The 13,046-nt window shown below is 47.1% G+C and overlaps 1 protein-coding gene across 1 annotated transcript; it reads left to right on the forward strand.

Annotated features, from left to right (window-relative positions):
* Positions 1 to 216: 216 nt before the first annotated feature.
* Positions 217 to 11,553, forward strand: LOC115456753 (fibrinogen-like protein 1-like protein). The gene is made up of 5 exons (XM_030186026.1): positions 217 to 289; positions 7,814 to 8,458; positions 11,119 to 11,170; positions 11,373 to 11,443; positions 11,549 to 11,553. The coding sequence occupies exons 1-5, from the start codon at positions 253 to 255 to the stop codon at positions 11,551 to 11,553; spliced, it is 810 nt and encodes a 269-aa protein (XP_030041886.1). The 5' UTR covers positions 217 to 252.
* The last annotated feature ends 1,493 nt before the right edge of the window (positions 11,554 to 13,046 follow it).

Below are 13,046 nucleotides of genomic sequence, written 5' to 3' on the forward strand. Positions count from 1 at the left end.
GAGGGACAAAGGAGATGGAAATAGGGATGAGGAAACTGAAGGAAGAACAAAAAGACTGAGATTAGAAACTGGTTCTTTATTCTTTGCTTTTATTTTCTCACACCTTTCTTATTTTTAGGGCTTCTACGTGTGAGGAGGAGTCTCTTTGGACTGATTACAGTTTGGATGTGGCTCTGCATGGCACACAGTGTCAAGCTGAAGAGATCTACAGTGCAAACGTTTGACAACAGCCATGTGCTTGGAGGGATTACCATGTCTGAGATTCTCAACTATTCACCCCTGGACAGTGGTAAGTGTGCTTTGAAAAGAGTCCATTCCTCCCCCACCCAAGGCCAACTTAGCCATGAGGCAAACTATTAGATCAGGGGTGGGCAACCTCAGTCCTCAAGACCTGCAACCCAGTTGAGGTTTCAGGATTTCGCCAATGAATATGCACGAGAGCTAGTTGCATACAACAGAGGCAGTGAAAGCAAACAGATCTCATGCATATTTGTTGGGGAAATGCTGAAATCTGACTGAGTTGTAGCCCTTGACAACTGAGGTTGCCCACTCCTGTATTAGCTTCTGGTGGAGTGGCCATGAGTGGCTCTAGTAGAAGAAAGCCAATAGATGCAGAAAGGGTGGACAATATTCCAACAGTTGATTTACCTGGTTAAATAGATTTTGGAAATTGCCCTTATCCAGTGGGACAGCAAGGAGCCAGGACTTTTTTTTTTGGTTGGTACCAGAGGTTAACTTGAAGTGGGCACTGGACACCTTCAGTTCTTCTCTCATTGGCCTGTGTTGCTTCCACTGACTAGATGGGCCTAACGTCAAATGTGTGTGTGGGGGGGGGGGGGTCCACCCTTGCCCTCATCATCCATATATAGAGAGAAAATAAAGTTTAATATTTATATTATATTTAATACTTATATTGCCTCATGCACCAATAAATGGATCAAGGTGGCTTACAATCAGAAAAGAGGTACAACATAATGCTAGAATTATAACAATACAGAAGAGCAATGCTGCATAATAACACCTAGTTTATAAAGTACCATAAGAAGTTCTACATTTAAGAATAACCAAGGCCTCTGTTTACAAAACCATGCGAGTGGCTGGCAGTGCAGTACTGCCAACACAGCCCATTCACTGTGGATGGGCTGCGTCGGCAATATCGCTTGTCCTTGTAAACAGAGGGGTACGGTTTTAAAATTTTCCAAAACATCACGTGATAGTTAAATTTGTGACTTATACATATCAGTAACTTGTTCCACCACTTAGTTGCTTGTTAGAAAAAGTTTATTTCTAACTCAGTTATATAGATGACCCCCTTGAGGTGAAGGAAATTTCAGTCTCTAGACCTACTGTTTACATAGTTCCTGTCAAGTTAGACAAGCAAAGATATTATATACTAGTAAAAAAGGCCCGTTTCTGGAACGAATGAAACGGGCGCTAGCAAGGTTTTCCTGGGAGTGTGTATGTTTGAGAGAGAGAGAGAGCCAGAGCGAATGTGCGGGTGTGTGACAGAGTGAGACTGTCTGTGTGACAGTGTGTGTGTGTGAGAATGAGAGTGTGTGACAGGGCCCCCTCCCCTGTTCCTAATGCCCCTCACCCCGTTCCCTCCCCTCCTTTTCCTCCTCCTTCCCACACTTTGGGTTCCTTAAGGCTTTCAAAAGTCTATGTACCCCCGTGGCCCTAACGCCCAGTATCCGGATACCCCACCGCTTTCCTCCTCACCCCTCCCCCAAGATGTAATACTTTCACGTCCTTCATTTTTTAAAAAAAGTGTCCTATCTACCCTGTGTACAAATGCCCGGCATTCAGATTGTGTTCCTCTCGTAAATTTTCATTTCTTTCATTCATTCAGAACTTGACCCCCCCCCCCCCCCCCCGAACACTTTTGGTTCCTTCAGTCTTTTAAAACTCTCCTATGTACCCTGTGTGCTAATGGCCAGCATTCAGATTGTTCCCAAATGTTCATGTCTTTCAGTGGTTCAGAACTCCCCCCCCTCCCCCCATTTAACACTTTCGGTTCCTTCAGTCTTTTAAAACTCTCCTATCAACCCTGTGTCCTAATGGCCAGCACTCAGATTGTTTTGCTTTGCCAAATTGTCTGTCACTGATGTCACTGAGGTCAGAGCATGCCTGCCTAGCAGACCACTTCCGGCAGGCACGGTCCCAAGCACATCCTGTTGGAGGTGAGAATTATTATATAGGATACTGCAGAGCCAAGCCATAGAGAATTTAAAAACCAAACAGTATAGTTTAAAAATGGAATGAAGGCTTTGAAGCACTTTAAAATCTGGAGACTTTATAAATCTGGTGGGCTGCCAAAGTTTGTAACATTTGCAGTTGCCTCCAAATAGCTACAGGTGCTGCCCACATAAATGATGTTACAATAGTTTATGTGTACCTACAGCCGCCGAGAGGGGGGGCAGGGGGGACAGGGTTCCCCGGGCCTTGGCCTCCAGGGGGGGCCCGGTGCCGCAGTCCCACCTGCCCTCCGTCATCGACCATCTGCCACTGGGCCGGGCCCCCTGCATTGAAATCACAAAACCTCTCACCTCTGTGTGAAAGCGTTGCAGGCAGCAGGGCAGCAGATCATCTCCCTTCAGGCCTCCTTCCCTCCCTGTGTCCCGCCCTCATCTGACTTAACTTCCACGAGGGCGGGACACAAGGAGGGAAGGAGGGCCGAAGGGAGGCAATCTGCCGCCCTGCTGCCTGCAGCGCTTTCACACGGAGGTGAGAGGTACTGTGATTTTAATACAGGGGGCCTGGCCCGTGGCGGATGGAGGGGGGGAGCGGCGGTGACCTTGTGGAGGGGGTGCCCGGCCCAGTCTCTCGGCGGCCCTGGGTGTGCCAACAGCAATGTCTGTGCAATCAGGCGAAATACATCAGTTTTAAAACATCTATATATATAAAAGGCAACCCCAACGTTCTGAAGCCTCCACGGAAGTTGAGGCGCCCGAGATATCCGGTGTGCCCTGGAGTGTCTGAACCGCCCTCGCGTCAAAACGTCATGACGTCGAGGGCGGAGCTATTGACACTCGACGGCCGAAACGGCCCACACCGAACAAGGCAAGTAGCTTCGAGGGACGGAGGGAGGGGGCCCCTCGCTAGCGCCCGTTTCATTCCGCTCAGAAACGGGCATTTTTTCCTAGTGATCTAATACGTCTCAGTTTCCAAAGAAATCTGAACACCTTAGTTGACATTTGTACATGATGAGGTTCAAAAGACAGAATGATCCAGAATCACATTCAATACTTTCAACTGTGGTTCTAACTTGTAGCTGACTCCGTCCAATTATGTGTTTGTACTGGATTGTTCTGGGATGATGGCTTGATTATTAAAATCTAGGGTGGGATTAGGTGTCTGTTTGTCACTTGCGGGAGGAACACAAGGCTAAGGTTTTCAGAGCTCTCTCAATTCTGCAAGCTAATTTTCACACTTTTCTATCAATTACTGGAGCTATGCTGAGAATTTTAACATTAATCCAGAGTTCTCTTTCTACTGGTGATTTCTTCCACCTTCCATTGTTCCCAGATTTATACAGGGGAATTCCAGAAATATTACTGGACACTCAGATATACTATCAGAAGTCAAACAAAGGAGAGACTAGCTTGAGGAAAAGGAGAAAGGACATGGCTTCCCTTGCTGGTACCATCAGGGGCGTAGCCAGACACTCAATTTTGGGTGGGCCTGGGCCCAAGATGGGTGGGCAGAAGAACCCCGCTTCATCCCACAGATGATGTGGTCTCTCCTCTCACCTGCATGCCATATCGTCTCTCAAATATCCTCCCTCTCCCGCATACCTTTTAAATAACAGATTTTCACAGGCAACAGGCAGCAACTACCCTTCCCTCTGATGCAACTTCCTGTTTCCACCTAGGCAAGAATACATCAGAGCGAAGGCTATGGGGCCGGTGTGAGCAGTATGCATCAGTCACTGCTCACTGCAGGCAAAGATCTGCTATTTACAAGGTATGCAGGAGGGTCAGTTGTTGGGAGTTTTTGGCTGGTGGGGCTTGGGGATCCCTGCTAGCCACATTATAGTTATGCTGGTACTGGGTGGGCCTGAGCCCAAAGTGGGTGGGCCTGGGTCCACCCAAGCCCACCCTTGGCTACGCCACTGGGTACCATACTGGACCTTTGGTCCAGAAGGCATCTGTCTGTGCTAGGTTTGCTCCTCTGCTTGTCTCCACATGGTAACCAAGGTGGCAGCTTCTACTGGCTGAGATATTGGAGGATATGGCCGAGCCCAAAACTTCCTCTGTGGAGAAAAGTAACCTATTCTCTGTCTTGTGCAGCAAAGATCATTCCAGCATTGTGTCAGCCCCTCTAAGGTTGTGCTGAATGAAAACATTATTTTGCTAAATTTTTGTAAGAAGCTTAGGCCATTCACCTTTCTCTGAAAATCTTTCCAGGAAACGACCAAAATCAGGTAAAAGATTTCATGAAAACAGGAAATCCCACTTGAGTAGTGGCCAGAAGACACAGAAATAGGAAATTTGGTGAATTCTTGAAAAATATAACCTGAAGGGAGAGAGGAGCATAAAGAGCTGAGGGTGTCGAGCCAGAGGATAGAGTGCTGGTGGGGGAGGGGGGACGAGACCGGAACTCAACTATATTGCTACTTCTAATCTCACTTGTGGTAAAAGATGGGCTAACTGTAGAGCATTTAAAATCGGTCCGCCTGATATTCAAAGTGATTTAACTGGGCAGGAGAGGACCTTCTTTCTCAGGTCAGGACATAAGTTAATTCAATAAAGAGGTATTACCTTTTTTTCCACACTGCTTTATCCTATGAAAAGCTGAACTACATCTCTATGCAGTCACTGGGGAAAACTGAATTCGCGTGTTCTGGTTGGCCTGGATGAGACGGCAGCCCTTAATTCTGGAACTTGTATATTTAGTTTCTTATATAGAAGAAGCCACATACCCTGGCTTAGGAGTGGGGTTTATTACTTTCATGGTATGTGCAAAACTAACCTACCCTGTTTCCCCGAAAGTAAGACATCCCCTGAAAATAAGACCTAGTAGAGGTTTTCCTGAATTGGTAGATATAAGGCCTCCCCCGAAAGTAAGACCTAGCAAATTTTTGTTTGAAAGCAGGGCCGCTGAGAGCCGGACAAGGCCGCCCCCGGGCCGTTCCCCCCCCCCCCCCCCACCCGAGGTCACCGGGCCCCCCTCCACCCACCCTCCGTCGCTCCCGGAACTAACCTTAAACGCCTCCTTTCACCTTCGCAGCAAGCAGCAGCAGGGCAGGCCTCTCCTTCCTTACGTGCCCCGCCCTCGCGGACGTTACGTCAGGCGAGGGCGGGACACGGAAGGAAGGAGTGGCCTGCCCTGCTGCTGCTTGCTGCAAAGGTGAAAGGAGGCGTTTAAGGTTAGTTCCGGGAGCGACGGAGGGCAGGCGGGCCAACCCCGATGTTTCCCCGAAAAATAAGACAGCCCCTGAAAATAAGACCTAGCGCATTTTGGGGGGCAAAAATTAATATAAGACAGTGTCTTATTTTCGGGGAAACACGGTATTTTGAGTCATTGCCCCCAAAAGAAAGCTGCCAGAATGCATTAAAGCAGGATATGATGGGGGCTCAGCTGAGCATTAAAGCTTCTGTCTTATAATCAGACTAGCTGTTGAGGCCGTAAAAACGGGCTGGTATTGGGGTTTTCCTTCCTTCCTTCCTTCCCCCTCCCCCCCCTGAGGTCGCCACCGCTACCGTTCCCCCCCCCCCCCGGAGTCGTTGCCGCCGCCGCCATCCCTCCACCCGGCCCGGGCCCTCTCTCTCTCTCTCCGCTACTAAACTTACACATCCATTCGCCGGAATGCAGCACGCACATCAGCTGAGCTGCCATCGGCTCTTCCTTCTCTGCCTGTGTCCCGCCCTCCTGTGACGTAACGTCAGCGAGGGCGGGACACAGGCAGGGAAGGAAGGCCGACGGCAGCTCAGCTGATGTGCGTGCTGCGTTCCGGCGAATGGATGTGTAAGTTTAGTAGCAGAGAAAGGGCCCGGGCCGGGTGTGGGTGTGGGTGTGGGTGTGTGTGTGTGTGTGTGTGGCGGGGGTAACGGTAGCGGCGACCTCGGATGGGCGGGTGGGGGGGGGAGCGGTATCAACCTCGCGGCACAGTTTCCCTCTCTGTCCCGCCCTCGTCATCACGTATTGACGCAGGGGCGGGACAGAGAGGGAAGTCTCTACTGCGCATTTGCGAGTGAGTCGGTCACTCGCCGTTTATATGTTTGATGAGCTTAAAACTCCACCTCTAGCAAAATGTTTTCACAAGTACTTCATTCATCCCACCCTTACTACTTTAGTTCAAGAATTACATACCTGTTTTATTTTAAGTGCCAGAGAATGCAGTATGCGTAGCAGGGGTTACCCAAGGGATTGCGCCTTTTATGGGAGAGATGTCCCTACCCTACCAGCACTAGCCTCTGTTCAACAAACACAGCTTAGCTTGGCTTAGCTACAGATCCGAAATCAATAGGGGCTGAGGCATTTTCACTAATTATAATTCAGGTGTACTGTATTACTCAAGGCAGTAATCCAAGGGAAACAAAGATGGATTTCTACACACACTGCTCAAGAAAAAAGCAGGGCATAAGGATGGACTGGCTCAGATAAAAGGCTCTAAAGAGCAGAAAAACCATTCACATGGGGGTGGCCATACTGGGACAGAACGATGGTCCATCAAGCCCAGCATCTTGTTTCCAACAGTGGCCAATCCAGGTCACAAGTACCTGGCAAGATCCCAAACCAGTACAGTACATTTTATACTGCTTATAGTGGATTTTCCCCAAGTCCATTTTAATAATGGCTTATGGACTTTTCTTTTAGGAAGCTATCCAAACCTTTTTTTTTTAAACATGCTAAGCTAACTGCTTTTATTACATTCTCTGGCAACGAATTCCAGAGTTTAATTACACGTTGAGTAAAGACATATTTTCTCCAATTTGTTTTAAATTTACTACTTTGTAGCTTCATTGCATGCCTCCTAGTCCTAATATTTTTGGAAAAAGTAAACAGGCGCTTCATGTCTACTCTTTCCACTCCTCTCATCATTTTATAGACCTCTATCATATCTCCCCTCAGCCGTCTTTTCTCCAAGCTGAAGAGCCCTAGCCACTTTAGCCTTTCCTCATAAGGAAGTAATCCCATCCCCTTTACCATTTTCGTCACCCTTCTCTGTACCTTTTCTAATTCCACTATATCTTTCTTGAGATGCGGTGACCAGAATTGCACACAGTCATGAAAGCTTCTCTGAGGTGTTGATCATCTCTTTACATTAATCAGAGTGATGGCACTGATATCCAGGTATATAGGATAGAAGAAAGCATGATACCTCCAGAGTAATCTGCATCATTATGAGTGGAAGATACCCATCTAAAGGAGTGGAGGAGTAGCTTAATAGTTAGTGCAGCAGGCTTTGATCCTGGCAACCTGGGTTTGATTCCCACTGCAGCTGTGACCTTGGGCAAGTCACTTAACCCTCTATTGCCCCAGATGCAAAAACATAGATTGTGAGCCCCTTAGGGGCAGGGAAAGTGCCTGTATACGTAATGTCAGCATAGCACAAGCCTTCTGAAAGATCTACCTTTTCTAGAGTTGAAATATTTTTGATCCGTCCCTCTGAGAAAGTTATTCTATCTGATCTGAGGGCTTTACCTTCTCTAATGTCCTTCCCAATAAGTCACAGTTTCTTGCAGTAACCATCTAGTGATCCCTCGGATTTGGCTGTACCTTCAGAGGAATCCCCATCTGTGGCCATCTGCATTTTCTGAGAGATTACAATCAGGAAGTGGGTCTGAAAAGATGTTTTTCTCCTCAATAGTGGTGTATCCTGAAGACTGTGATGGAATTCCCTGGGGTCAGCAAAGTGGGCTCTACATCATCCAGCCAGCAGTGGGGCATCGTCTGGTGGTAAACTGTGACATGAAGAAATCAGGTGGGGGTTGGACGGTGATCCAGAGAAACACTTACAACAGCAGAACCAACTGGAATGTCCCTTGGGAGAATTACAAACGAGGCTTTGGCAGCCCCCAGGAGGACCATTGGCTGGGTAACCAACCCGTGCATCTCCTTACCAGTCAAAAACATTACAAGGTTCGTTTTGTCCTACAGGATGCATCTGGTATAGAGAAATTTGCTGACTATGACTCATTCAGTTTGGAGGGAGAGTTAAGTTGCTTTCGGCTGCGGCTTGGCCAATACAGTGGTACTGCTGGAGATGCTTTAACCACTGATGAGAGCCATGCCATGCATGATAACATGAAATTCTCCACCTATGACAAGGACAATGACCGTTCCATAGCGAACTGTGCTTCCCGTGCTGGAGGGGGCTGGTGGTATGACAACTGCCGTTTTGCTAATCTGAACACCAAGACTGAAATTTATTGGCAAGGTCTGTGCCCTGGCAACTGCAAGTCCACAGCGATCCTAATCAAACCTAGTAATTTCTGTGAGGAAGATGGGGGAGGTGATAACGGAGGAGGAGGAGGCGGAGGAGATGGTGGTGGAGGTGATGGAGGAGGAGGTGGAGGAGGTGGTGGTGGTGGTGGTGGAGGCGATGGAGGAGGAGGAGGAGGAGGAGATGGTGGTGGAGGTGATGGAGGAGGAGGTGGTGGTGGAGGAAGTGGTGGTGGTGGTGGTGGTGGTGGAGGCGATGGAGGAGGAGGAGGAGGAGGAGGAAGTGATGATTTGAATACTACTCCATGTCCACCATAAACATTTTATATCAATCATGTTTTTCATTTTCTACCAAATAACCAAACCACAAACACACCTCCAGTTCCCTGGAGTACAGTGAAACCTCAACTGCTTTGTACAATTAAACCACAAACAAATATTATTTCACTTAATCTATATTGAATTCTAAACGCACTACTAGTTTCAGTGGTCCTTATGTCAATCTACATGAAAGGGAAAAGATCTCAGGAAATAGAGAGCCTATTGAATAATAATAGCTCTCTTGTACAACTTCATAAGTCATAAAAAACCTTCCAAATTAACCAATGTCTTTATACTGTAAGCTTTTATATCACACTGCAATCTAGTTGCAATTTTCAATGCTAGGAGTGGAGGAGTGGCCTAGTTGTTAGGGTGGTGGACTTTGGTCCTGAGGAACTGAGTTCAATTTCCACCTCAGGTACAGGCAGCTCCTTGTGATTCTGGGCATAAGTACATAAGTACATAAGTAATGCCACACTGGGAAAAGACCAAGGGTCCATCGAGCCCAGCATCCTGTCCACGACAGCGGCCAATCCAGGCCAAGGGCACCTGGCAAGCTTCCCAAACGTACAAACATTCCACACATGTTATTCCTGGAATCTTGGATCTTTCCAAGTCCGTTTAGTAGCGGTTTATGGACTTGTCCTTTAGGAAACCGTCCAACCCCTTTTTAAACTCTGCTAAGCTAACCGCCTTCACCACTTTCTCCGGCAACGAATTCCAGAGTTTAATTACACGTTGGGTGAAGAAAAATTTTCTCCGATTTGTTTTAAATTTACTACACTGTAGTTTCATCGCATGCCCCCTAGTCCTAGTATTTTTGGAAAGCGTGAACAGAAGCTTCACATCCACCTGTTCCACTCCACTCATTATTTTATATACCTCTATCATGTCTCCCCTCAGCCGTCTCTTCTCCAAGCTGTATAGCCCTAGCCTCCATTGCCCCATGTAAGCCACATTGAGCCTGCCATGAGTGGGAAAGCACAGGGTACAAATGTAACAAAAATAAATATATATTTTTAAAATTTTCTTCTAATTGATCAGTCTCACAATACTCCTCTTCAAGGCTCTACCCAACACCATTTAATATTCAGCTTGCAATATATATGGTGTTTTACAAGTATATATCAAGTGGAATAATAATACTTGTTTGTGGTTTAACAGAAGGGATATTTCACAGCGATTGGGAGGAAGATGTTGGGTCAACCCTGCTTTGTACACATTGTACTAAAGGCAAAAATGGCAATAAAAGTAACCACTGACTTATTTTTGCCTCTCTGAAGTTGAATCCTTTAATTTTTCGTCTACGTACCACTCCATTACATTATTATTTCTTCAGTGAGGACTTTTATGAGTGCAAACATAACCTGATTCCAGGATCCAGAGATAATGTTTGATGCATCCTGGATTCAACCACTCTTCTTTTGAGGGTAGGTATAAAGTTTACTTGATGCCAGCCAGGAATGTAGTCTCTTTCTGCTAGAAGTTGGGTGTCCATTGGAGAAAATTCCCAGTAGCCATACTTTCCTGGAGAAAACAGAAATCTTGGCTGGTTGTCATACTTTGAATTGGAGCAACAAAAAAAGATGTTGCCATAAGAACAGAAGAAAAGCCATGCTGAATCAGACCATGGGCCATCGAGCCCGGCATCCTGTGTCTGATCACAAGTACCCGGCGGATGCCCAAAAGTCAATCCAGTTCCCGTAGATCATTTCAAGAAAAGGCAATGACTCTCCCAAGTCTACTTGGCTACAGAGCCAGCTCAAGGCATAGACCAGGTGAGGCACAGGGTGTCAATCGTCAAGCGTGCCAAAAATCCTGCCTCATCTGCTCCCCTGCAGTGGCCAAAGCCTGCTCCTCTGGCTAGTGGCGGCGTGTCCCACTCCTCCAGTATATTTCTTTCCGTTCCCAAGTTCATCAGCAGCTGTCTCTCTCTCAGGCCACCCTCCCCTCCCCTGTCTTCCTTGAAAGGCAGTTTTCCCCTCCCAAGCACTGACAGTGTTTCACCCAGTGCTACCTGTACTAGCCCTCAATCTCACTATACTCAGCTTCACATGAAACACATCCTTGTTATATCACGACAGTCTAAATAATCAAAGGGCTTTAATAGGATCATCAGATCAGCGTACCTGCCTCTATAATGGCTAGTGATTATTATGAGCCAAGCATATTTAAAGAGGCAGTAACGCAATCCTCATCAATCCAAATTTTTTGATTTTTATTTATTTTTTCTTTATAATGTTCAGTTTCTTTATAATATTCAGTTATATCATTTATCTTAGTTTTTCCACACTTATTGTTGTCTTTAAACTCCAAATTAGTACTTAGCTTTTCAGCCACGGTAAACGATACATGATGGAGACCCTGTACTAGCCCTGGCATCTTCTGTCTGCTGTGCCCCTGTGGAAGCAGAAGTTGCATCAAAGGGGGTAGGATGCAGCAGAGGGAAGGTGCCGGGCTGGTACGGGTAGCATTAGGTGAAATGCTGCCGGTGCTTGGGAGGGGAAAACCACCTTTAAAGGTACACAGGGGAGGGGAGGGTGCCCTGAGAGATGGGGGTGTGCTCTAATGAGGGGGAGCGCTGAACCAAGCATTGGCCTAGGGTGCTACAGTCCCTTGAGCTGGCCCTGCCTGGCTAATAACTTTATGGATTTTTCTTCAAGGTACTTCAATTCCCTTTTGAATTTCGCTATGTTGGTCACCTTGACCACATTCTCCAGTAAGATTCCACAGTGTAAAATTATGCATTGCATGATTAAAAAAAAAATTTCCGATTTGTTTTCAATCGGCCGGTCATTAGTTTCATAGTGTGTCCTTTTGTTTTGATACTGCTTGACAGATTAAACAACCATTTATTTTACCATTGCAATCCAGTCATAATTTTATAAACTTTTATCATATCCCTTCTCAAGCTGAAAACTCGCCAACATGTTTAGCTTGTCCCTGAACTTTCAGAATCACAGTGATCCCTTCCTCAGACGTGACCTTGAAAGCTCGCGTCTGACAGGAATGGCCTAGCATAATAGAGCAATGGGAAGAAAGCCTGGTTCAAATCCGGCTTCTGGACTTGGGGAAAATCCACTGCTTAGTTCTAGGATAAGCAGCATAAAATGTATTGTACTGTTTTGGGATCTTGCCAGGCAGGGGAGTAGCCAGACCTTGAGGTGGGAGGGGGCCTGAGCCCAAGGTGGGGGGGGGCACATTTTGGTCACTGCCCTGCTGTCCTGCCACTCCCCACCCCCAGCCCCGCTGCACATCTTGGCTGTTGGGGGTCCCCAACCCCCACCAACTGAAGCACCACTGCCACAAATACCATGGCTGGTGGGGGTCCCCAACCCTCGCCAGCTGAAGACGTTGTGTTCAATTTCACAAAAAGGAGCTTGCTGGACATGAGGGGAAAAGAAAGCAGGGCAGGCAATGCGTGGTGCCACCGCAGAACACTGCTGAAGTCTTTTAACCAACCAGCGGCCAGAGTGAATTTTGGGGGGGCCCAGGCCCCTGTAGCCCCATATAGCTATGCCACTGTTACCAGGTACTTGTGACCTGGATTGGCCACTGCTGGAAACAGGATGCTGGGCTTGATGAACCTTTGGTCTGTCCCAGTATGGCAAAACTTCTGTTCTTATGTAAGCCTATTTTCTCTTACCTTCATCCTATGTCCTCTTATTCCAGAGTTTTCCTTCATTTGGAAAAGGCTCGCCTCCTGTACATTAATGCCACTGAGGCGAGGAGCCCCTTTATAGAGCGTGTGCTCGTCACACGCTAACCTGGAACTACCACCGACTGAATGCAGGCACCAGCAGTAGCTGCAGCCCTGGCACATGCTATTTGCCACACTAAAGAAAACAGCTAGATATTATTGAAGCACGGAGCTAACCCTGCGGTAATCAGGCAGCAAAGCGCACTACCTGGTTACCGCAGGAGCCCTTAATGCCACTTCAACGGATGGCCACACAGTAAGTAAAAATCTTACTGCATGGCCATGCCATTTTTTTTGGGACTTCACACACGCTATGGTGAAAAAGGCCACAGCGCGTGGCAAAAAGGGTCCCTGCCGCTAGCGCAGGGTCCTTTTTACCACAGCTTGGTAAAAGGACCCTTGAATGCAATTTAAGGAGACAGGAGCCTCTCCTGCAAAATGTAAACCTGCCATTCATATGCTTAGAATTATGAGCCTAGTGCTAAAAATCAGTGAAGCGCCTAACTTTTTCCCTGCCCTAAAAAATTACAAGAGGACCTTACGAGACTGGGAGACTGGGCGGCTAAATGGCAGATGATGTTTAATGTGAGCAAGTGCAAGGTGATGCATGTGGGAAAAAAGAACCCGAATTATAGCT

This window comes from Microcaecilia unicolor, chromosome 13, assembly GCF_901765095.1.
Source record: "Microcaecilia unicolor chromosome 13, aMicUni1.1, whole genome shotgun sequence".
Taxonomy (NCBI): Eukaryota; Metazoa; Chordata; class Amphibia; order Gymnophiona; family Siphonopidae; genus Microcaecilia; species Microcaecilia unicolor.

Coding starts and splice junctions, on each gene's coding strand:
- LOC115456753 (XM_030186026.1), top strand. CDS start 253: ATGTCTGAGATTCTCAACTATTCACCCCTGGACAGTG. Junction 290..7,813: donor CTATTCACCCCTGGACAGTG/GTAAGTGTGCTT, acceptor TCTCCTCAATAG/TGGTGTATCCTGAAGACTGT. Junction 8,459..11,118: donor CTGTGAGGAAGATGGGGGAG/GTGATAACGGAG, acceptor CCCCTGTGGAAG/CAGAAGTTGCATCAAAGGGG.